Consider the following 22796-nt stretch of genomic DNA (forward strand, 5'->3'; position numbering starts at 1 on the left):
TTCTGAATGTTTCTCTCTCTCTCTCCGATTGTCGCACATACCTAATATTGCTGCTTGTATATTCAATATTGCCAAGCATTTATTTATGTTTACACTGGTATTATTAATTTAATATTAATTTAATATTAAATTTAATATTAAAGCATTTTTAACACATAACGCTCTCATACTTTTTATTCTAATACTACAATTGATAAAAGTGGCAGTAACCTCAGGTGTTAGAAGAACACATCATTTTATTCCTTGTTGGTAGATCGCATCTTTATACAGAATAGAAGTGACACGCAAAAATCATTGCGCTTCAAAATCGCATCGACGCATCTCTCGCACGCGAGAAGGAAAAAAAAAAGAGCGAGAGATATCGTGGTCGCATAGGTTACTCGTTGAACCGACGAATGCTCGATCAATATTTTCGTAGCGCACGCTTGGCATATACATGAAGTGAAAAAATACATTCCGCCTCGCGCGTCGCGCATAAGTTTAAGGCATGATCAGCGACGTCGGCGGTATCTTGGCGTTAATCTTGGCTGATTCCACGCGTCATCGGTGCCACTCGGCGCGTCGGTCGTTTTTACGCTTGTGCGTCGTTCGGCCTGGTGTTTTTACGCGCTCTTTGGAAAAACATTTTGCAAGTCGTTTAAAACGATACGTGCTGCCGCGCTGTGGCATTTTTATTAGCACGAATCGACGATTCGCTATTAATAACAATCTCGCTAATAGTCAATTCGGATGCGGGTCCTCCGTCTGCGAGCGAGTCTCGGCCTGCATCTCGTGCCGCTCGCCGGCGTGGCTCCAAAAATACGCGTCCGCCGCGCGGCGGTGGCGGTGGCGGTGACGTATCGACTAAACGAAGGAAAACACAGCGGCGGGAGTGTTATTTCAATCATCGCGCCACGAAAAAGAAATCGCACTCGGAAAATATTTATCTTCTGTACGCGTGGTAAACGACGAGTCCAATCGTGGAAACGCGCGCCCCGAGACCGATGTATCGTCCGAAGTCGCCGTTTGATCTGACGGCGACCGCCGCGCGCCGCGTGGTACCCGTCAATCGGTCGATGCATCTCCCAACGCCAATCGCGATCGTGGAAAAGAAAGAAAAGGACGAAAAACTGCGAAAATCGGTCTCGCAGCGGAATCGAATATAGCGGGCATCGCGAAGCGATGCTGATCTGATGCTGGCCTCAGATTCGCAATCAGATAAGGATACCGCAAAATAGCGGACGAATCCTGCAGTTATCGCGCTCCGTGCTCGAGCCGCGCTTCGGCAATCGGAGATGCAGCAGCTCCGATCCGCCAAGCCAGGCCTTGACGAGGAAAGGGCGGATGACTGCACACGCTACGGGTGTGATAGGATGAAATCGAAAGCGCGGCACGTTTCCACGCGCGATCGCGAGGCCCGCGCTATTAATAGCGTACTGCGCGTTATTATCAACGTCGATGAGAGCCGAGAGCGAGAGACGGCCGCGACAATTCCAGAGAGGAAATCCCAAGGAGCGCGAGACGCGCGAGCGGCCGCGAGTCCTCGTCGTTCTTCTTCTTCTTTTTCTTTTTTCTTTTTTTTTTTCTTACGCCTTCCGTCCCTCTGGAGAATTTCCCTCTCCCGGCCTCCACTCCTCTCCGCTCCGCGTTGTTATCGATTACTTACCTCGGAGACTGTGTCGTCGAAACCGCGATGGGACGTGCCTTCGGCAAATTGAATTTTCGATTGCTCCGCAATTCAACAAGCGGCTGAGGAAAACGAATGCAATCTACAATAGAGCCACTTTGTAAGCCTCGAGCGAGTTTGTTGTCTTGAAAAAACGCCACGCAAACAGGCGCGTTGACGAACCATTCGTGACACATGATACATTCCTGTCTTGCATTAATCTCCTTTCTAGAAGACGTCTCTAGCATTTTTTTTTTTTTCTTATTAGTTATTCATGCGATAGACCGCGGTAGACAAAGTCGCAATAGAAGGATAAGTGAGAACGAAAAAAAAAAGATTTATAACAGCTGTTACATTTAGATCGTCCGTTTCTTCCACGCAGCGAGACGCTAGGTAATAATCGGTGCGTTCCACGTCTCGGCGCCGCCGCTCGAAGGTTAATTAATGCTGAAAACGGTGACGGAACGATGATGTGAAAGGATTGGTCATGGAATGTGATTGTTTCGCAGATTAACAAGACCACCTGGCTATTTTTAAGTTATTTTTTAATAATTTCGATAAAAAATGATACAAATCGGATACTTAATAACAATATAATAATGTTATAATGTATTATAAACAAGATTACTAAATACAAATGTACAGTTGGTATTTAAAGTTAGTCGTTTATCGTCTGCTTCTTTCTTATTATATATATATGCTGCAACTTAAAAGCTATGATATATAACTTAGAAGCGCATGAATATATTCTTTTTTTGCCATACAAAAATGACGGAGCTGCACTGTGCCCCGGCAAAGAAACGCACAAAGACAACGTATAAACAAGAAAGTAAGCGAAAATCGACGATTTTCGACGGAAAATGGATTTTGTTTTTTTTTCTTTTTCTTCTTCTTTCTCGTCTCGCATAATTCATCTCAAAAAGGAAACCGGAAACGACCAAGCGGCGCAACAAAAGCGGCGACAATTAAAAAAAAAAGAAAAGAGACGAGAGAAACGAAAGGTCCTGACTCCTCTCTTTCGATCACGAGAAAGTTGAGAATCGATCGGTTATCGCGAGATACAGGTTCGTGTAAAAATATCGTGAAAAATTTACGGCATCTTCTTCATCGAAAGTGTTGCTTCTTTCTTCTTCTTCGCTTTCACAATATATCGGCTCTACGGCCATGAAAAATAGACGTGTCGGCTGAGATCAGGTTTTATCAGCGCGTTACGTATCTCGATAAAGGTGATTTCTATTTCGGAGCTAAACCGTTTGCCTTCGCGGATTATTGCACTTTGGTGTACTTCCTTTCCTCTCTCTTTCTCTTTCTCTCGCGCGAAAGGCTGCACTTTTGTATTCCCTTTTTTTGTTTTTTTCTTTTTTTATTCCTCTAACCTTTCTTCTCGGAACAACGATAACGTAGGCATCGAGGAAGTGATCTGTACCGGTCTTTACGGAAGAAAGAGAACCTGCGAAAAAACCCCCGCCCGCATCCTCGATACATATCGATACAAGCGATTACACGTCACGCGACAAACGCCTAAGGTACACGAATGCAATTATCCGACCAATATAGATATTACACGTTAACCGTAAATAATGGCTCTCAATAAACCTTATCACGTACACCAAATGTAACTTGTAGCCCATCGAAGCGCAATCTCGAAATATATCAAAAAACTTCTTTCTCGCCCCGCGACGCTCTCAATTGGACATATATACACGCTAAAAATTTGTTAGAAACTACTACACATCTATTTGTCGAGTCGTTCATACACACACATATATATACATATATATATATATATATATATGTATATATATTATATATACGAGTACATGCGTGCACACTGGCCGGCACCCGAATTATAATCGCAATGTCAATAAAAGGATTATTCCCACGCGATTGACTTCAACCTTACTTCAACTTTCCTGGTATCTTTGAAATTAAGATCAAAGTCAATATTTGTACAAGTTGGGCCTTAGACAGATTGAACGGGGCAGGTGTTTTGCGTTAAATCGAGACGAAAATATAATGAGTTTGATCGGTTATCGTCGAGAATCTACGGTGATTGAACCGCATACTGCACTGCAATCGAATGCCGCGACGATTCGAGTGCCCGCGAGTGAGATCGCGCGCGCCTAAGTTTATGTGTGTTACTCGATGAAGTTTTTTTTTTTTTGTAAAAATTGATAAACCCTAATCGCAATACATGGAGATGGTGTCGTCGATGCGACCTCGAGTCGTCCGCCGAGGTGTGTGTGTCGCGGCTTACGATTTACTTGAGCAGCAATTTGTATATCGGGCGGAAACGTGCGCGCGCGCGTTTCCGCCTACGTTTTTCGAAGCGTTCCTATCACATCCACGCGCGGAACGCGATATTTGGTACATAACGATTATTAGAGATCAGACAATAAGCTCGCGGCACTCCAAGTCGTACCGACGACACTCGTCACGGATAGAAGGCGGTTGCGATGCGAAGAAAGCAAGTAAATCCGAACGCAACTGTACGAAACGATCTGCCGATGCAGTTGCGCGTGTTCCCGCAGAAACACTCGGAAAAGAAGTGTTTGATTTTAAAATGTCGAAACGTTTTACTGCTGCCTCCGGATTTTTTTTTTTTTTTTTTTTTTTTATATGAAAATGTTTTAGTTTTAAACACTTGGTGTTCGAAATTAAAACATTTTTGGTTTTGGCGTTTGGAACGTTTAAAGTTGTTAAAGGATTCAGTTTTAAATATTTTAATATTTTAAATCTAAATGCCGTTTAAAACACTCAAACGTTTATATTTAAAAAAATGGAGAGAGAAACGAGACATTTTAAAGTTATCGTACAATACCCATTTTTTTATGACCCGTAATAATGTTGAAGCAAAAAATCCTTTCTTTTTGTTGAAGCAAAGTCAATAAAGACGTGTCGAATCTTCACTCTTTGCTTTCCGGGCTGAAGTGCGCAATCCATTTGCTGTCCTTTTAAATTTTTCAAAGATGTAAGATATGCATTGGTGGGTAATTCCCAGTTGTAATGCAAGCTCCTGTTGAGCGGAGTTTTCATTCAACAGTTGCTCGAGATGTTCGTTTTCAAACATTTTGGTTTGGCCTGAACGTCTTTCGATCCGAAAGATCGAAAAACCTTCGAAATCTTCTGTTTTAGCTAGCAAATGATTCCCGCAGCTTCAGCAGCATTGTTTCCAATTGAAACGTAAAGTGTAATAATATCTTAAAATTGAACACTTCTCTTTACAATGAACACGCGCAACTCGCAATCGTTATATATCTCTTTTTTCTTCTTTTCAACTTTAACGTGTATAAAATAATCCTGTACAGTTATATCTGGAATTGGAAACAAATGATAGGAATACATCGCGCGCGAAGTTGATTATCTTTTACAAAAGCACCACTGTGAAGCAAACGTGTATAACGCAACCTGCGTTCGAAGAGGGAAATTAAGAGAAACCTCAGCGATTGAGTTTGGTGGAAGCACTAAATCCAAGAGAGTTTTCCCACGTTCCCGGCTCTTGTCGTGTAACGCGTGCGTCTTCGCGGCGCGAGACGGGAATACGAGAGAGAGACCCTCCGATAACATTCCGATAAATCTACGTGAAAGCAAAACGCAAGTCGGCATCGTCTCGCTTTCTTCGCGGCGCCGCGAACTCTTTTTCTCTTTTAAACACATACAACTACGGTATCCCGTCCCAGATACTTTGTAACTCGTTCGATAACTTCCTCTCTTTCTTTTTTTCCTCCTTCGTTTTTTTTTGTTTGGTCGCTTCTGCAATATATATCCATCGATTTAGGTATCTCGCTGTTGTACCCGCTCACATACGAAATTCCCGCTCCCGCGTCCGCCGAGCGGACACGCTTCCCTGCCTCTTCCACTGAGCGCGATGCAAAATTACGATCGTAACGAATGCGTGTTTGGACGAAAGGAGTTTTATCCGGCGAATAATCTAAATAGTGCCGGCCGTTAATTTGCGAACGGGAAAAAAAAAAACTTGACAAAACTTCGGACAGACAGAAACGATCAAGCACGCGAGCCGGTTCTTCATACGTGCCAAACAACTTTTTCTGTACAGAAGCGAATATACACGTACGAATGTGTATCGATTCGCGAATCGGAGGGAAATCCTCGCGACAAACGATGCGCACCGCGTCGCTTCATTTTCTTCTTCTTTCCTCTCAACGTTCTACGGCCGCCCATAAATCGGTCGATACCTTTCTATTTCTAGCGCGATAATGACCGATTTATTTATGCGAATCATTATCAGGTTATTTATGCGAATCATTATCGGGTTTTCCATCAAGGTCGCTTGAAATCGCCCCTGCTTTACAATCCTTGCCGCGCTCGTCACGCTCCGACGTGAGTTCGCAAGAACGGCTCTTCGTCCGAACGCGCACCCGTCGCGTCACGATCGTGTAGCCCCCGCGCGAGAAAGAGAGAGAGGTCGGAGCCTCTCACGCGTGCGAACTGTGACCCAGCTAACGTACGTGGCAATGCGCGTTGCGTACTTATCGCCGATCTCTATCCGCGCGAACAATGGCTTTCGCGAAGCTGCAGAGCGAGTCGCGAGGGCGGATTAAATGGTGTGGGCTCGCGCTCTATCGAGACCGGTCCCGAAGTCAGTTTTCCCGTACTCTTTCGCTCATCGCCTTCCTCTGTTTGCACAAGTGCCCTTCGTCGTCGCCGCGTGTGCACTCGGCTGCAAATTGCTCGAGTAACTTATGATATCTGAACTCTCATTCCTCCCCGCCCACTTCCCTCCCGCCCATCCTGATCTTCGGACGCGAGAATCTAAAGCCCTAGAGCTCGAAGATTGCGAGGGTCGTTACCTTAAACTTGGAACAATTTCGCGCGATAGTTTGTAACACTTGAGAGCTAGATTGAGAGATGATCGTGTGGTGTTGCGATTTAATTCATGTTCCGCTTCCGTTGCTTCGGTGTCGTGAAAAGTCACCCCAAGCGCTATGATTCGATGTGCGGGTGCAATGGAACAAAATTCACTTTAATGACCGAGACGTTGAGATTATACTTCGACGCAGGTATCGCGCGTATCATGCTGCTGGCAGTTCCCAATTGCGTTTTGTGCGGCTACGAGCGTGGTGAACGAGCGTGGCGTTTTACGCGGCCTGATATGTAGTGCTGTCCGCGAAGAAGCGTTTTAACAACTTTAGAATCGACACAGCCTGTTTTACTCGTGAAAGATTATTATTCGCTCCTAGAGCTACGGCTCACCCTTTCGTTTCCTTCACTGTAATCCCGCCGATTTCGATCTCTGCCCGTTTCGCGAGGACCCCGATCGGCGGAGTCCCCGATCGCCCGAAGCTTCCTGAGACGTGCCTTAGTAAAGGAGACGAGAATTTCGGAGCAATTGTAATCGTAATAATTCTTATTGCGCTTTCGTGTAAATAGCTATCAACACTAACATTATACTTTGTTCCTCTTGGCCCTGTATATGATTTTTGTACGAGAGTTTCCAGACCGGAGTGATAGGCACTGTGTTTCCTTTGTATTTTATTCTCTTTTTCTCAGTTTTACATCTGGTTCTTTTTAGTCCCTTCCCTTCCCTTTCCTTTCTCTTCCGAGCACACCCGTTCGCGCCCTCCGCCGAAAACGTCGAGCCTTTCGCCCTCGATCGTTTCTCGACAGAAAGAAAGAAAGAAAAAAAAAGAAATCGAAAAGAAAATCAAAAAGCGCTGTTCGCGACGCAACGTCGCGACGCTCGTCTACAAGTTGATGAGAAAAAAAAGAAAGGAAAGAGAAGGAAGTAGAGATAAACAGAATTTGCGAGCGCGATAATTCACACGGAGCAACTCGTTTGCTCATCGATCAAAAATCAACTTCCCTCCCTACCCCCTTCCCGTTTTTCCCGATAAGTTTCAAGTTTATCGATCGTACTCCGCGCGCGTCACGTCGCGTACGTCGCGTCGGAGCCGCTCGCTCATCTTTTCGTACTGATCAAGAAGACTGTTCGCCGAATCCTTTCTCTCTTCCGCAATTGACGGTAGCAAGTACGAACAATAATGGTAATATCAGCAATAATAGCGATAGTATCGATAATGATAGTTATAATAAAAATAATAATTAAGACGATAATCGATAATGACGATAATTACAATAAAAGTAATAAAAATATTAATAATAAGAATCATAGATATGATAACGGTGTTGTCAGATCTATAATTTTTATTATATAACATAGCTATATAACAATGTTAATACGAATAGTAATAATAATAGTAACATAAGGTCCGCTACGTCGCAAAGCGGCAGCGTGCGAATCTTACGAAGAGAAATAAAAAAAAAAAAAAGAAAGGGCCTCTGGTAGTGAATTCGCTGGTATCGGTGCGACTATCGATAATCATCGTTTACGAACAATCGTCGAAAAATTAACCGCTACGCAAACGTAAATGTAATACGGAGACTATGAGATCAAGTGTTTGATATATCGATAACCGCGCGGGCAGCCAGCCGAGCGTGGCTCGCCCCGAACTCCGCCCGCAACGACGTCGATGCCAACGCTGGGTCTTAACCGCTGGATCCAGCGTCGATCGGTCGCTCGTGCGCGCGATCGAACGGAGAAAACGCTCGCGCTGTTATCCTCCCTGTGTGCTCGTTCCCGTTCCCGATCGAAGCGACGCGCCTTTTGCCTCCGCTCGACAATTCTCCTCCCCATCTTACAATCCTACAAACGTAGCCCTTTGCGTCGCGAATACCAATTTCCTCCTCTTCTCTCTCTCTCTCTCTCTCTGCATTTTTTGTTTTCTTCTCCGAGGATATATTTCGGAGAAAACAGTGAAAAATCTTTGGGGATACCTCAACGATACCGACAATAATTATCTGAGCAAATTCGCTAAAAGTACATCTCGTCGCTTCGCGTCACGTCGATCTATACGCATCCATTCAACATTATCTCGGCGAAACGGCAAACTCGACTGGGCGTACGGATCGTTATTTTTGCGTTTGCTCATCCCAAACCAATAACGAGGCTTGTCGAGGGAGCACCTGGTGACTGATTCGTGCCGATCGCTTCGCTCTTCCTCGCGGGAGGAACGCAACGACTATCGTCGACGTAGCGATTTCTCGCGCATTGTTCACTCTTCAACATCCATATCATTTTGTCAATATATATATATGTATATATATATATATGTATATATCTCCATTGAAGCAATGGACGCACGTCATAATGATCGGTGTTCTTCTCACGTTCGTTTCATATCACGTTGAAACACGGTTTCTTAGATCCTCAGATATCCAGGATCGTTTAAAGTAATGGACTAGCAAGCCGTGTTTCTTGTTTTCATTTCTGATCCATCAGCGGAAACAACTTTAAGTTCTCTTTAAGCTAAAGTTGAATTCTTTCTGCACTTTGATCGTTTCCGTTCTCTGTCTGCTTATACATCGGAACATATATATAAGTAAAAAAATAAAATGGAACTTTCAATTTATGTTTTAATATCGTCTCAATTTAATAAAATGTCGAGATATTTTGCATTAAATGTAATAATAAAAAGTGAAGAGAGACACGAATAAGCAAGAACCAAAAGATGAGAAACTACCTTGAGGATCTACCTTGATTTTAAAAAATTCGATATATTAATTTTCACATATAAGATAAACTTTAATTAAATTTATTTAATTAACTTAAATACTTCGTACACTATGAAAACTACAAATTTTAATTTAATATATTAAATCTATTAGTATTCTTTTTTTTTTAATTTTTTTAAAATATTGAAAAAAAGTTTCATTTTTAATTTTAATTGTCAGATTTCTTTAGATAATTTGAACAGAGATTGGGAAAGAGCACCGATGTCGTGCAAAACAACGTGCGTTGTTTGCTCCACTGCTGAAGATTGTGGGTTCACTTATAATTTGAGTATACATTATATTCTACTACATACAGCTTCATTATATGTATACAACAAAAAGCGGGCGGTTAAGTCGCGCAGGGATGAGTAAACCTGCTTGCGAACGTTCCTCTCATATTACTTTATCATCGAATTATCATCTGGCTCCGTCTACAAACCATGCGGACCCAACCGCCCGCCCACGCTCTCTTATCTAACTTCATACAAAAGTATACAGTACATATACAAAAAAAGAAAAATCTCGATTCTGAAACCGTCGCGCATCGTGGCTATCGGTTGTGTCTTTTTTCTTCTCGAAATGATCGATGTTGATTAATGCAAATGATTCGCCAAGTGTTCGCTAGCGTCTCACTAATCGTATATACCGTGCCATTCGGAATACGAACGAAATTAAAGAATACCAACGAACACCTGGTCACGCTTCAGATCTCTAAAAATTTTGATAATGGCAGACTGTTATGTAAAGAAAAGCCAGCACCGTCAAAAGCAGTAAGTTTGATGTGCGTCGCGGCAAAATCGGCGCGTCAAGAATGTATTCGTGAAACAGGATCTATTAAATTAAAATAAATAAGCGTTGATTGAATTAACTGATTATTTTCTGATTTATCCAGCGAAGTAATGAAACGAAAATCTCAAGATATTTTTCACGGATCTCCGAAAAAAAAGGGAAGAGCCAATAAAGATCACGTAATGCCAAATCTCTTGAATCTATTTTAACAACTTATGTAAACTGATTATCGCGGATTCTTTTTTTTTTTTTGCTATCCGCGAATATCGTGTTAAAAGCTAACTGCAAATCGCTAACAATCGCATCTCTCCCTTCTTTTAAAAGAGATACATTTCGTCTCTCTGATCTGACGGTCGCAGATTTGATTTGCACGAAACGGAAAGCCACGACGCGCGCCGGTTGAAGAAAACGCTCGTACATTCGAAGAGTAACTTTAATTTACTCTAACGACAAGTACAAAAGACGAAGACGCGGATGATGATTCGTTCAGTCGAACTCGAACATGCGATCCGTGTGAAAAAGTATCGATAGCGCGATAATGTGCGTTATCTTTCGCGCATCACGTCGGCACGTTCGGCCGAAATCTACAAATAAATTCGAAATATTCGCGGAACACGGTAGACGAATTCTTCTCAGCGGGTGTTCTCGCGCGACGCGCATCCTGAGAATAATTATTTGTAACGCGATTAGCGAATCTCTCTGTTTCTCTCTGCGTGAAAAACGCTGCATACAAACCAACGATGCACATTCCGTTTATTTTCTTGTTGCCTCCTCATCTTCTCCTTCGACTTTTCAATAGCATTCGTCAGATGTGTTGAGTATGGACATAATTTCCTCAGGACTGCGAGAAAACTCGAAATGATCCTCCCCCATGAAGTAGTCGGACACGTCGGACGATAAGTCGTTTAAAGTTTGGTTAGGCAAGTCTTCGTAGTTGCCTATGAGTTCCTTGAGGGATTCGTCCGTGAAAAGGGCCTCGTCGAAGATGAATCCCGTGGTGGCCGTCGTCGTCGTTGTTGGGACGATCGGCAATTGCGTAGGCATGGCCATCGGGGGTGCGACTGTGTTCATGGTTGGTTCCCGTTTCACGGCGAAATTCGTCTGCCGGATGGCGGAAGTCAAATTCGTTTGACAGTAACCGCGATTGTCCGTTCGCATCATCGACGGCAAGTCTAAGGACGCCAGACATATGTCCTTCGAGGCGAAACTGGTCTGATCCAATTCCATCGAGTCCAACGGCTCCAACTTCGGTTCCAACTTTGGCTCCTGCTTCATCTTGATAGGAGGCACGTTGCAGATCGATGTATTGTTGGACGTGACATTCTCGGGATGGTAGCTCTCGTCGTAATAGGCGGACTCGGGCGAGTCAGGGGTATCGCAGGTCGGGCTGGTTGGCACCTTGGCGGTCACCGTTGACCGTTGAGTGTAATCCACATCGGAGCGCAGCGTGTGCTGTGGCGTCTCCGGCATCTCCATGGTTTTCACAGTTTCCAGAGTTAGTTTGGTGATCGATTTTGACATCGATTTGACACTCGATTGTAGCCTTTTCGTTGATTTCTTCAGCATCTGCTGTTGGACGTTGTTATTATTATCGTTTCTGGTCCTGGCAGCGTGACTAGCAGCGGGCGCCGCGGAGACCGGCGACAGCGGTGACAAGGATGAACTGGCCAGCATCGACGTCGGGCTGTTCGATGGCGTCGATAGCATCGATGACGACGGCGATGGGGACGGTGAAGATACCAATTTCCGCGATCTTTTCCTCTCCTTTGCCTTCGAAATGAGCCCGGTGGGTTTCGAAGTCTTCTTTCTAGGTCGGTACTTGTAAGTTGGATACTCTTTCTGATGGAACTTCCTGAGTGTCTCGGCCTCCTGTATGAAAGGTTGCTTTTCGTGTTCCGTTAATTGTTTCCATTTCTTCCCTAATGTTTTACTGATTTCGGCATTGTGCATATCCGGCTGAACCTCACAGATTTGCCTGCGCTGCATCTGAGACCAGACCATGAACGCATTCATGGGTCTCTTGACGCGATTAGGACTGTTCTTCTTCGTCTGTAACAAAACAAACAGAAACGGAAATTTGTTTATTTCCTTTCACTTTCAATGGCCTTAGAATATTCTTATGCTTAATAAATTTCTTTTGTGAAATATGCACACTGACATATGTGCGTTAGATCTTGGTCGGTCAAATAATTATAAAGAACAGATGGATGGCGTGTAGTTAGAATTGCAAACCAAGTTCCTTCTTGGCATACATAAACTGAAGTAAAAAAAAAATATTTTATATTTTATATAAATGGTAATCCCATAAAACAACTTCCAGCGATATTCGACCTGCCGCGCCGCGATAAGTATCGATGTAGAAGTTAGTATATCTCACAATTAGACCAAGTCAGAGTCTCCAAGCTCTACCGAAAATATTGCTACGTCGAGAGAGAATCCCAATGAGTCATATCGATGCCCTTATATTTAACTCGGCATCTGACCACGCGTGATTCTCAGCCTATGATACATCAAATTGACCGCGATCTTTGCATTAGACAAACACGATCCGGAATCGAACGGCCACATTCGATCATGTTGAATGTGGGATGCGACAAATGCGGGTCGGCGTATCTCTCTTCTTTCTATCTCTTTCTCTCTCTCTTTCTCCGTCTCTTGCCTGCCATCGATCGCGAACGCCGAAGGGAGCGCTTATGTACGCGGAAAAAAAGACGAATATACAGAACGAAGGTAAAACGAACCGGGAGACACGATACCCGTAATAAAGCGAGCGGCTGCTCCCGTTTCGGCATAATTTCCGACATTACGCTACAAAGAAACGGGCGCGACACGGAAAGGCTCCTCGCCGCTCCTTGTCACGGAATCGAGGCCCCGAGGTCCGGCCGAGCATACGTGCGTGCGTGCGTGCACATGCACATGCGTGCGTATCGACACGTTATTCACAATTAGCCCGCAGCTGACGGAAGCGGGTGACCAAGGCCGAGCCCGAGAGACACACTCGCATCTCAACTCGCTACACGGTGGTGGCCTTCGCGAGAACTTGACGGAGAGACGAGCGCGATCGCGTGCGTATGCGCCGCTCCGGGCTATATGCGCGTCGTTTCGCCGTGGGTATACACGCGCGCGCGCAAGCAACAAGCAAGCACGCATATACGTATACGAGCTCAACAACTTCTGCGTGACAAACCGCGTAAAGACCGTATCACGCTAATCGCTCGCCGAATGTTCTCCGATGTTCGCGATTGCGCCACGTGCACAGATTGGAAGAGCGGATAGCGAACTACGAAAGTTCGATCCTCGCCTGTTGCATTGACGCGCACAGTGGGCGAGTTCAAACCGTCAAAGCAGCTAAACCTACTCGCCCGAGCGATTGAACACGACTGGTTGGATCCACAGGTAAGAACCAATCGTGTTCAGTGGGCCTAGCCGCTCCGCCGGCTTGAACTCGCCCATTGACTTCATCTGCATTCGCAGAACGGCGTGAATTTTAGTTGTGATGTGATCGCAAGGAAGACATGCCGACGTTCTCTGCTGAGATTCTCTCGTTCGTAAAATCGTCTTGCGAGAGAGAAGTATCGAGCCAATATCGTTTTTATTCTCGATACTATCAGTTCAATAAACGTAATATAATTGTACAGTCCATTTAATTATCCAAAAATAGAACATAATTAAATGTTGGCAGCTATCTCGTTAAGCAGAACGCGAAGAAGAGCAACAAGGAGAAGATAAGAAGCAATTATGTTAATATTTTTCAACTGGTTAAAATTCTATTCTTAGATATAATTAGATAATTCCACAGCCATCACCGCTAGATTAGTTGAACTAGCATTAGAATAATTGGAATGTTAGGTAATTAGGAATAACGGGAACGTATCATCTTTTCCTCTCCTCTCATCGTTTGCGAAACGTTTGAGAAAGACTCGCGCAATCGCGCGTCGTTACACCTTGATTGAAAAACACCGATAGCGAACGCGATCAACATACGGAATGACGAACGACGGTCCCTCTTCCGCGATCGTGATCGCCGGGTACGACGGTAGAGATAGGGATCCATAGATCAAGCGCGGCTCGCCGGTGCGCGGCGTGCGACGTGCGTTATCGCTGGGAAAGGAAGAGGAAGAGCCGCGCGGCGTATTGTCCTTTTCGGTCGTGCGCGACGTCGAGTCGCGAAACGCTAGAAAGGAAGAGAGCAAACTCGTCGGGGGCCCCGGTCGTGCGTAATGGGGCACAGAGACCACTCGGCGGCGGCGGCGGCGGCGGTCGCGGTCGCGGGGCCCCCGGGAACCTCGAACTCAAGGCTCGGCTCGTCGCTGACGCACAAACGACGACGACGAATCGCTCTTGTAAATCACCTCGTCGCTTCCTAGTCGCGTGGCCGTGAAACACGGAATCGTCATTTGTGCCGCGAAACGTGAGAAAGTTTCAAATGGATATCGAATATACGCCGCCGCCGCCGCCGCCGTTGGTTTCACGGCCGACCCGGACAATTCCTATCGCGACGCTTCCCCGGAAGCAGGCTTTAGTTCGCTAATAGGCGCGTCAGGTACACACGACGATGCTTTCCGACGAAGACTGGTTAAAGAACTTTCTAGAAACGTTGAGATGTATATCGAGAACAAAGAGAAAGAGCGAACTGCAGATACTTAATTGAAAACTTTATTTACCTGAACATTTTATATAAGTATTAGAGGTTCTTTAAATTTTTAATTCTCTATAATATTTTTAGTTTACTATGTAGATATATTTAAGAAGTTTCTTAAACAAAATCATAAAACTATATGAACCTTTATAAACGATAATACACAGAGAAAAAAATTGCTGCATCAATAGCATCAGTCTAATTGGAAATACTTTATTAATCCAATAACAGCATTAATAAAACAAAAAGGTTAAAAGTAAAAACAGTAACAAATATAGTTGAATAAATAAAATTTAATTGAAGCAACTATATATATATTAGTGATAGCCCATGATTCGACTTTTAATTGAATCAAGCTATGTTTTAATTCATATTACAGCATTTTTTCAGTGCAGGAAAACGTTGACCGATATGTGAAACATAGTTAATTAATCCAAGAATAATAACCAAATTATTTTAATCATCTGTTTTATAATTTATTTGAGATTATCATATATATTTTCTATTCAATATTGTTTTAGAAAAGAAGAGATGAAAAAAGTAGAAAATACGAAGTTTTGATTAATAAAACAAAAACTACTGTATTATTGAGCTTTAATTTCTCGTTGCTAGAATATTAGAAAAACCCAGATGACTATTCTAGAATTAAAGATGATTCTTATTTGGTTATCTAAATCTCAGTGCTGTGATGTTTCTTGTGAATATTTATATACATTTTCAAGTTAATATTGTAATATTACAGACGTCGTTTAACTGTATTTCAAGACTAGAATAATCTTTCTTTGAAATACAGTTGAACAGTAATATTAACCTGATAATATATGTAAAAATGCACATAAGAAATATCACAGCATTGAGTTTCAGCTGTGACCGAATAAGAATCATCTTTAATTCAAGAATAATCACCTGGGTTTTTTTTTAATATTCCAGCAGCGAGAAAATAAAGCTCAATAAGTAGTACAGCAGTTTTTGTTTTGTTAATCAAGAATTCGTATCTATTTTTTCATCTCTCCTCTTGAAATATCACAGCACCAAGATCCAGGTACGATCGAAGAGGGCTCATCTTTGATTAGTTATGAAGCTTTATAACACACCTCCGATTTAGTGATGTAACGCGGATATCTTCGAACGATAAAAATAATATTCATCGCGATGCTTCGTTTACCTCGCTATCGCAATTATCCCAATTGACCGTATAAATATCTAGATGGTAATCTCTAATTGGTTAAATGGCCGATAACTATACGGCTGAACGAAGCGATCGTCCGATCGTCAAGGCTGATTATTTCGGCCCGATGAATTACACGTCGTCATTCGCCGAAATTCGGCCGCGTTTCTCGCGCTCGCGAGATCCGATTTATGTAACACCCGGTAGGGGGACGAACCTGCGGCGGCACGTCTCGCGGGATATCTGGCACAACACGTCGTATACATCGAGGCGGCTCGGCCGATCGTTTTGACGAGCTACACGCTGCAAAAATGAGAGAGAGATATCGCCGACCAGGCGGCGCGCGATCGGCGTAATGGATTCTCTGCTCTCCGAGAGGCCGCAACGACGCCGCGCCGCGCCGCGCCGCCGCGCCGGCCCCAACCCCGGGCCTTAATAAAACAAAAAGGAAAGCCCGTGTGCCGCCGAGCCGTGGAGGTGAAGTCGTTGCGCTGCCCCCCGGGGGCTCCCACACCATCACCATCATCACCACCACCATCGGCGGGGCCCCGATAAATCATTATCCTCGCCGACCGGCTTTTACCTGCGACCCGTGAAAATCGCACGAACACGAAACCGCCAAATCGAGCGTGACCGCTGCTCGCGAGAGGATCAGCGTCGAAAGTATGGTTACCGAAGGGATGCGATGAGGTGGGTGGGGCCCCCGTTGTATATATTCGGACGAGGCTTATATGTAGCCCCGCGCCATATGTTCCGCTCGCGCTACAAAAGCGGTGCCATTAGAGCAGATATCTGCCCCGCTACACACGCTGCTATCTCGATAGATCGGAGAAAATAGTTTATGGACGGTTTTTACTAGCCCGAGCTTATTGGCCCGAGCCCGTTACCTGCATCTTGCATCGAGAGGGTCCGGCAACGCGCGCGGCGTTGCCCTTTGGAAATGCAATAAAAGCGTTATACCGCGCGTCCACGGTAAACGGTCGTTTATAAAGCGTTGAAAAAATAATGTCTGTGACTGACACGAACATTTTTTCCGAGCGACGTATATAACATAACATGCGATTACGTGTCGAGAAACGTGCATTTCGAAGCAGTAACAAAAAGAACGGAGAACCCAGCGTGTACTCTTATGATCTTTTTTTTTTTCCTTTTTAAAGATTGACGATCGTTAGACTGCACGAGTATTCTTGAGCGAAACTCGAGCGTCTTACGAAATTCTAGCGCGAGACCCGCGCGGGCGATTTAACGCGATATCATAACGATATCGGAGGGATAAATATATACCGGTTCTTGCGAAAGAGCGTGTTGCTCGCTCCCTCCTCCGTGTCGGCTAATTTCCCAGGCCGTCTCGCTCCGCGGACTTTCCACGAAAGAGCAGACCTTGGCGCGTCGCTGATGCGCGCAGGGGGCCTATGCGCGCGTTACGCAACGCGTAATTGTCGAAACGCGAGCGGGGGGAGTGAAAAGGGGTGGGTGGGAGGGAGGGAGGGAAGAGGGTCCACCCGGACTCTCATCCGAAGAGATCGCGCGCGCAAAGATACCGCATGTTGATCCGCTCGCGATTTGCGTTGCTTATTAGACGGCGGTGTATGTTAATGCCCTAACGCCGTGCGTGTATTATACTTTCAGATGTCGACGGTCGACGTACCGGGATTTGCACGGCGCGAGATCGGATGTAGGTTACGAAGCGGAGAGCCACGCGTCACCTTGCGCGCCGCGCCGCCTCGGACTCTCGCGATTATCCGATTCGCGATTTATGTATTCAGCGATTTGGATCTGCCGTTAGACGTTAAATTGGGAAAATCGATCGGTTTTCAGCGTGAAAAAGAATTCGAGACCGTTGTATCTTGGGACTCCGTCCGTCGTTCTGAGAATTTGGAAACTCCTTCCGCAGATTTGACTTTACGATCTCGCGTGAACGCAACGTTTTCCTTACGCCCAATTCAATGTGGGACAATTATATTGCATAATCATTAGACACTAGGTTTGGTTAGTTCAAGTAAAAACAGTTACAAGCAAAAGGCTCGCTGGGCCCACCCGAGTTCTGACTGAATCATCGAAGCAAAGTGTAAAATATTTTAGGCAAAAGTATATTGAGAAAGGAGGCAGTACCCTAATAGCGAATTTGAGTTGGACCGCTTTAGTGCTCTGATGCACATTAAAGGCGTGTTACACTGATCAAATCTAAATATAAAGTATCAATGCAAATATCTGCATGTTTATCGAATGATAAAATATTTATATTTGTCAAACAGCAACAAAGTATATTGAAGAGTTCGCGATTTAATATTTATACATTTATATTAAACACACACACACACACACTTTTACGTCGATTTGTGTACACGGAAAGAACAACTTTGCTGAAATACAGATAAAAAAATAACTATGTTGAACTATTTAAAAAATTGTATCGGACGTTTAACTTGATTGCTGGGTTGTCAAAGTTATTTGTGGCAACGTTATCATATTTGAGCATCCTACATAATTATTTTGGTGGCCCAGAGTAAAATTATTTTCTGATCTGTATCTAGCTAATTTTTTAGATAAGTAAAATTGTTTTTTTCCGACTTTTTAATGTACGCGAGTGCGCACTAGCACGTTCAACCGAATTCGCTGTAAGATTTTCTCGTGTTATCGCCTACGAAAGTCGAAAACAGTAGGAGGAACACGATGGAAAATATAAATATAAAAGTATGACTTTATTATAATTATAATTTTCACTATTATAATTTTTACAAATATAATATGATTGTAATACAACATTGCATATCTTTATAACATGTTTACGAAGATACTTTCGATATATCATTTAAAATGGAGATGTGGAGTGTGCAATTATTACTACGCAGTTGGAGAATCTCCATAAATTCTTCGTTAATGTTTGCAATTTTTTTTTATAATCTCACGTTTCCCACAATTTTCTCTGAAGTTTAAGCGCACATCGATAAATACGCCACGATATTTCCGTTTAGCGAAAAAAAAAGCAAAGTTTTATTTCGTAATATCCCGTAACCGATCACGCACGCACAGTTCCACGGCTGCATCTACTCTCGGCTCGGTTTACATAACATTTCAAATTAATGTCTGAAGCAGCCAATTAACAGAAACCATAGACGCGAGAAATTCTCGACGACGTAAGATTTCAGCGGCGAGAGAGATCCGCTCGATTGCCGGTATATACACGAAACCGGTGCGCACATACATACGTACGTACGTACATCGGGAGAGAAGATCGAGAATCAAACGGTAATGCGAGAGAAGGAGAGGAGGCGACGGCGTGTGCCCCGAAAGTAATTTCGTGACGCCCGGTCGTTATTTACGAGCGCTTCTCGCGCGCGCGAGCGCGCGCTCGCCTCTCGGCGGTGCATAATTTCGTGGCGTGCAACAAAGTGGCCGGCTGCTGTTTCTGCGGTAAAACAACCGGCTCGCTTCCGTTGCTGCTGGAGCCCACACTCCGCTCCCTGTGCCCTCTCTCGCTGTTGCTGCCCGCCTCCTCGCCGCCGCCGCCGCCGCCGCCGCCGCCGCCGCCCGCCCGAGAGCCGATCCGATCGCGGAGCTCGATGCACGACGATGGCCGCGTTTTCTCGGCGCAGCTGGCCTTGGACAACAACCCGCTCTGTTCACTACCGATCGGAACCTCCGTCGTTTACCCTCCTCGCGTATATCGAGTCCCCTCGCTATACCGTCTGCATTTGGAGTTTGGAAAAATCGCTACCCCCCTTCCTCCACCTCGACCCTCGCGGAGTAACTCCGCACCTGCGTGCTCACGCACTCTCGTTTGAAAACTACCGTTGTACAAACAGCCCTCTCGTAAATCGTGCTGCCACTGAATCTTCCAACGGAAGGATGCTGCGAACGGAGCAGCATGGATCTCGTCGATTCGCCGAACTCGATTTCTTTCCAGGTTGCTCTTAACGGCAGGTTACTCTCGCGTCTCTCAAAATCTCGTAGAGGGAAAAAATCTAATTCCTTGGAAATTGCTGGTTATCACTCTATAGGAATGAATTTTGATTCTCAATAGAGGCAAATTATTCAAAAGAATTGCATAAGCTCAAGTTTCACTCTTTTAGAATGATTCAGAACGTTTTAACTTTAGAATATTTCACTGCGGGAATTTAGAAAGTATTTTTAAATATTTTTATGTCTATCTGTAGTGAATCATATACTGAATCATTCTAAAAGAGTGAATTTTAATTTCGACTAAAATGAATCTTTTTGTTTTTTCTTTTCAATTTTTTCTAATTAAAATAATCAGGTACTCTCTAAATTGTTTGGAGTGGACTCTCTCATCCTAGAAGAATGAAAATTCAGCCAGTCTTGAAAAAGAGTGGCTGCATTTCTTCACTCTTTTAAAGTGGAGTTTTCATTCTTCAGAGTGAAATTCCACTTCAAAAAATTTAGAGAGTAAACAACTATGTTTTCAGACGAGAATGCGTAAGTGCGTTCTAATCATAGATCTCACGTGTCATACATATTTTTTAGTACTTTAAGGTCCGATTATTCATTATCTGCTTAACTTAACCTGGTGTTTCATCCGATAAGCTTCACCTATTGCATCATCATGAGTGAAGCACATTAGGTAAAACATCAAATTAAATCTAATCACAAATTAAGCAGATAATGAACAATTGGGCTTGAGTAAGTTTAACAAAACGTTGGTAGAGGCAAAGTATCTGGAGAATTTGTTCGTTTTACAATCAACTTCTTTACTATCAACAAACCATTGCGCATTCGACCCCTATGCGAAGAAAAGATCCCTCATGTTTTGCTTCTCTTATTATTCTGCCAAGAGCAGATAATTCTTACAACTGGAAAAAAATAAACTGAAGGAATGTTAAACTGAGATTAAAGTTAATTTACATTGATAGAAATGAACATTAGTTATCGTGTGTACATTAATGTGTCCATTGTAGCAGCTAAATGGAAAACTTTTGGAAAGAAAAATATATTGAAAATAATTACAATTTGCAATATGTTTTATCGACATTTGCTTACAATTTTATAAGCCGGTTTATAAAGAAGCAATTTATTTAAAAAATATGGCGAATTTAAAGCTGCAGTTTAATATCATGACTCTGCAATGACGAATCCGTAAACCGTTCATCGACCTGATGTTCCGTGAAGATGCGTCATATCCGTATACGAAACATCGGATGTTACCGTCTGGTAATATCGCGAAAGGATCACAGCGGCGGACAATTTAGTAAAACCTGTGTGATAACGGCGTTTCGAGTCTCTTTCCGTTTTTTTATTATCTGTCTCTCTCTCCCTCTCTCTCTCTCTTGTCTCTTCCCTTCAATCTCTCCTCTATCTCACCGTCGCGACGTGTCGTGTCCCCATCACAGTGATTCATCCAGCTCGCATACGACAGTGGTACTTATAGAATACACAACGACGTGCCTGTGCCCGCCATATCCCTTTTAAGTACTTTTTAAGCACATCGGCTCTCGAAGCGTATAGTCACTGTATTTCTAAAATCGACCTTTTCCAGTTCCCGTTCGAGTGAATGAACAATTTCTAGACAAATTTTAAATTCTTCTACATCTTTTTATACTAATTTCAAAACAGCAATGGAAAACAGCGTTAGTCCATTAGCGCTAAATCATCGAGATGATAAAGCTCCGTCCGCATAAATTTGATTTTATTAGTGGCATTATGGCTATTTCTTTTTTCATATGTAGATAATGTAATTTCTTTATACATATGTGGATCGCGTGTATGCGATTTCAGGCTCTCGTTTCTATTAATACTCTCGACCTCGTCAATGGAAATTCACTAGCGGTTCACTCGGGCTCTCGTCTCGCGCGAAATACACACGATTTCGCGCGCGAACGAAAAAGAAAAAAAAGAAACGACTGACCTCCAGGGAGTTAAAATCAATTCTCGTCCACCGGACACATTTGATCCAGCAACTGTTCGTCTCGGCGAAGGCGAGCGATCAGTACTTTCGTTTGACCTTCGCCGACACAATTTACCGCTATGAATCTGTCAACGCGACCTTGCAATAGACATTAATCTCGTCCGATCGACCGTAGAGTAGACCCGGAGAACGTTAAAAGCATATTTTTTATTCCTTCATCGTCTACCCGGCGACACGCGAATCGAGCGAACCTTTTTCGCGCCGCGCAGAAATCTCCCGTAGCGTCGTGTCGTCGCTTAAGAGGCTCGGAAACGTGATTTCCGGGTCGGGAATCAATCGCACCGTTGTTTTGCCCCGTCGCTTTTTTACGCGATACCGATAGAGACGACATTGTGCACCCGATACGGCAATGTCATTGAGATTAGATCGATAGATAAAAAGCATAACGATAGGCAAATAACCGATAACGCCGAAGACGTTACTTTATCGCGCGCGCCACGGACTTATTCCGCTGTCTATTATCATAAGCCCTCGTAAACAAAAATATATATTATAGGGAAAAAAAAAAATATTGAGGAAAATATCTTATCGTGCGAACGTATCGCTTACTTCGCAGCGATTACGGGACAATTTATCTAAAATTATTATTTAAAATAAATAATAACGCGTTCTTAAATTTGGACCCCATCGACGCTTTTCGCTCAGAAAACTCAACACCAGAAGTGCCGAACGTTGTCGATCGTAATTTTTTAGATCAATATTCTGCTTTTCGTATGAGAGATAGAATTTTGAAAAATTTTCGTTAAATATTTCCTTTATCCTAAATAAGATATTTGATTATTCATAACTTTCTCTATAACTTTGTTCCTTCGATCAGTCTCAGTGAGTGAGAAAGGCTGGTACCTCTGGTGTTAACGAACCCATTTGTTTAGTGCATCTAGTACGCGCCGTTGAACTTAAAGAAGCGCATGGAGATCCCATACAATGTACAGCTCTGTCCACGGTGGCGCACGGCAGAAAAAAAAAACGCGTGATTATATTTATAGCCGGTCTCTTAAGCGGGCCGATCTCGTTGCGAGATAGTCCCGCTTTATATTCTCATAACCGTAACAATAACTCG

The 22796-nt window shown here is 43.7% G+C and overlaps 1 protein-coding gene across 1 annotated transcript in view; it reads right to left on the reverse strand.

Annotated features, from left to right (window-relative positions):
• Nucleotides 1-2173: 2173 nt before the first annotated feature.
• The window catches only part of LOC105202442 (transcription factor Sox-11), a 31098-nt gene continuing 10475 nt past the window's right edge, over nucleotides 2174-22796 (reverse strand). The window contains exon 2 of the mRNA XM_011170974.3: nucleotides 2174-12055. Within this exon, the coding sequence (XP_011169276.1) occupies nucleotides 10799-12055 (1257 nt within the window). The 3' untranslated portion in view covers nucleotides 2174-10798. The remainder of the gene's footprint in view (nucleotides 12056-22796) is intronic.

The sequence above is a fragment of the Solenopsis invicta genome, chromosome 16, assembly GCF_016802725.1.
Source record: "Solenopsis invicta isolate M01_SB chromosome 16, UNIL_Sinv_3.0, whole genome shotgun sequence".
NCBI classification, from domain to species: domain Eukaryota; kingdom Metazoa; phylum Arthropoda; class Insecta; order Hymenoptera; family Formicidae; genus Solenopsis; species Solenopsis invicta.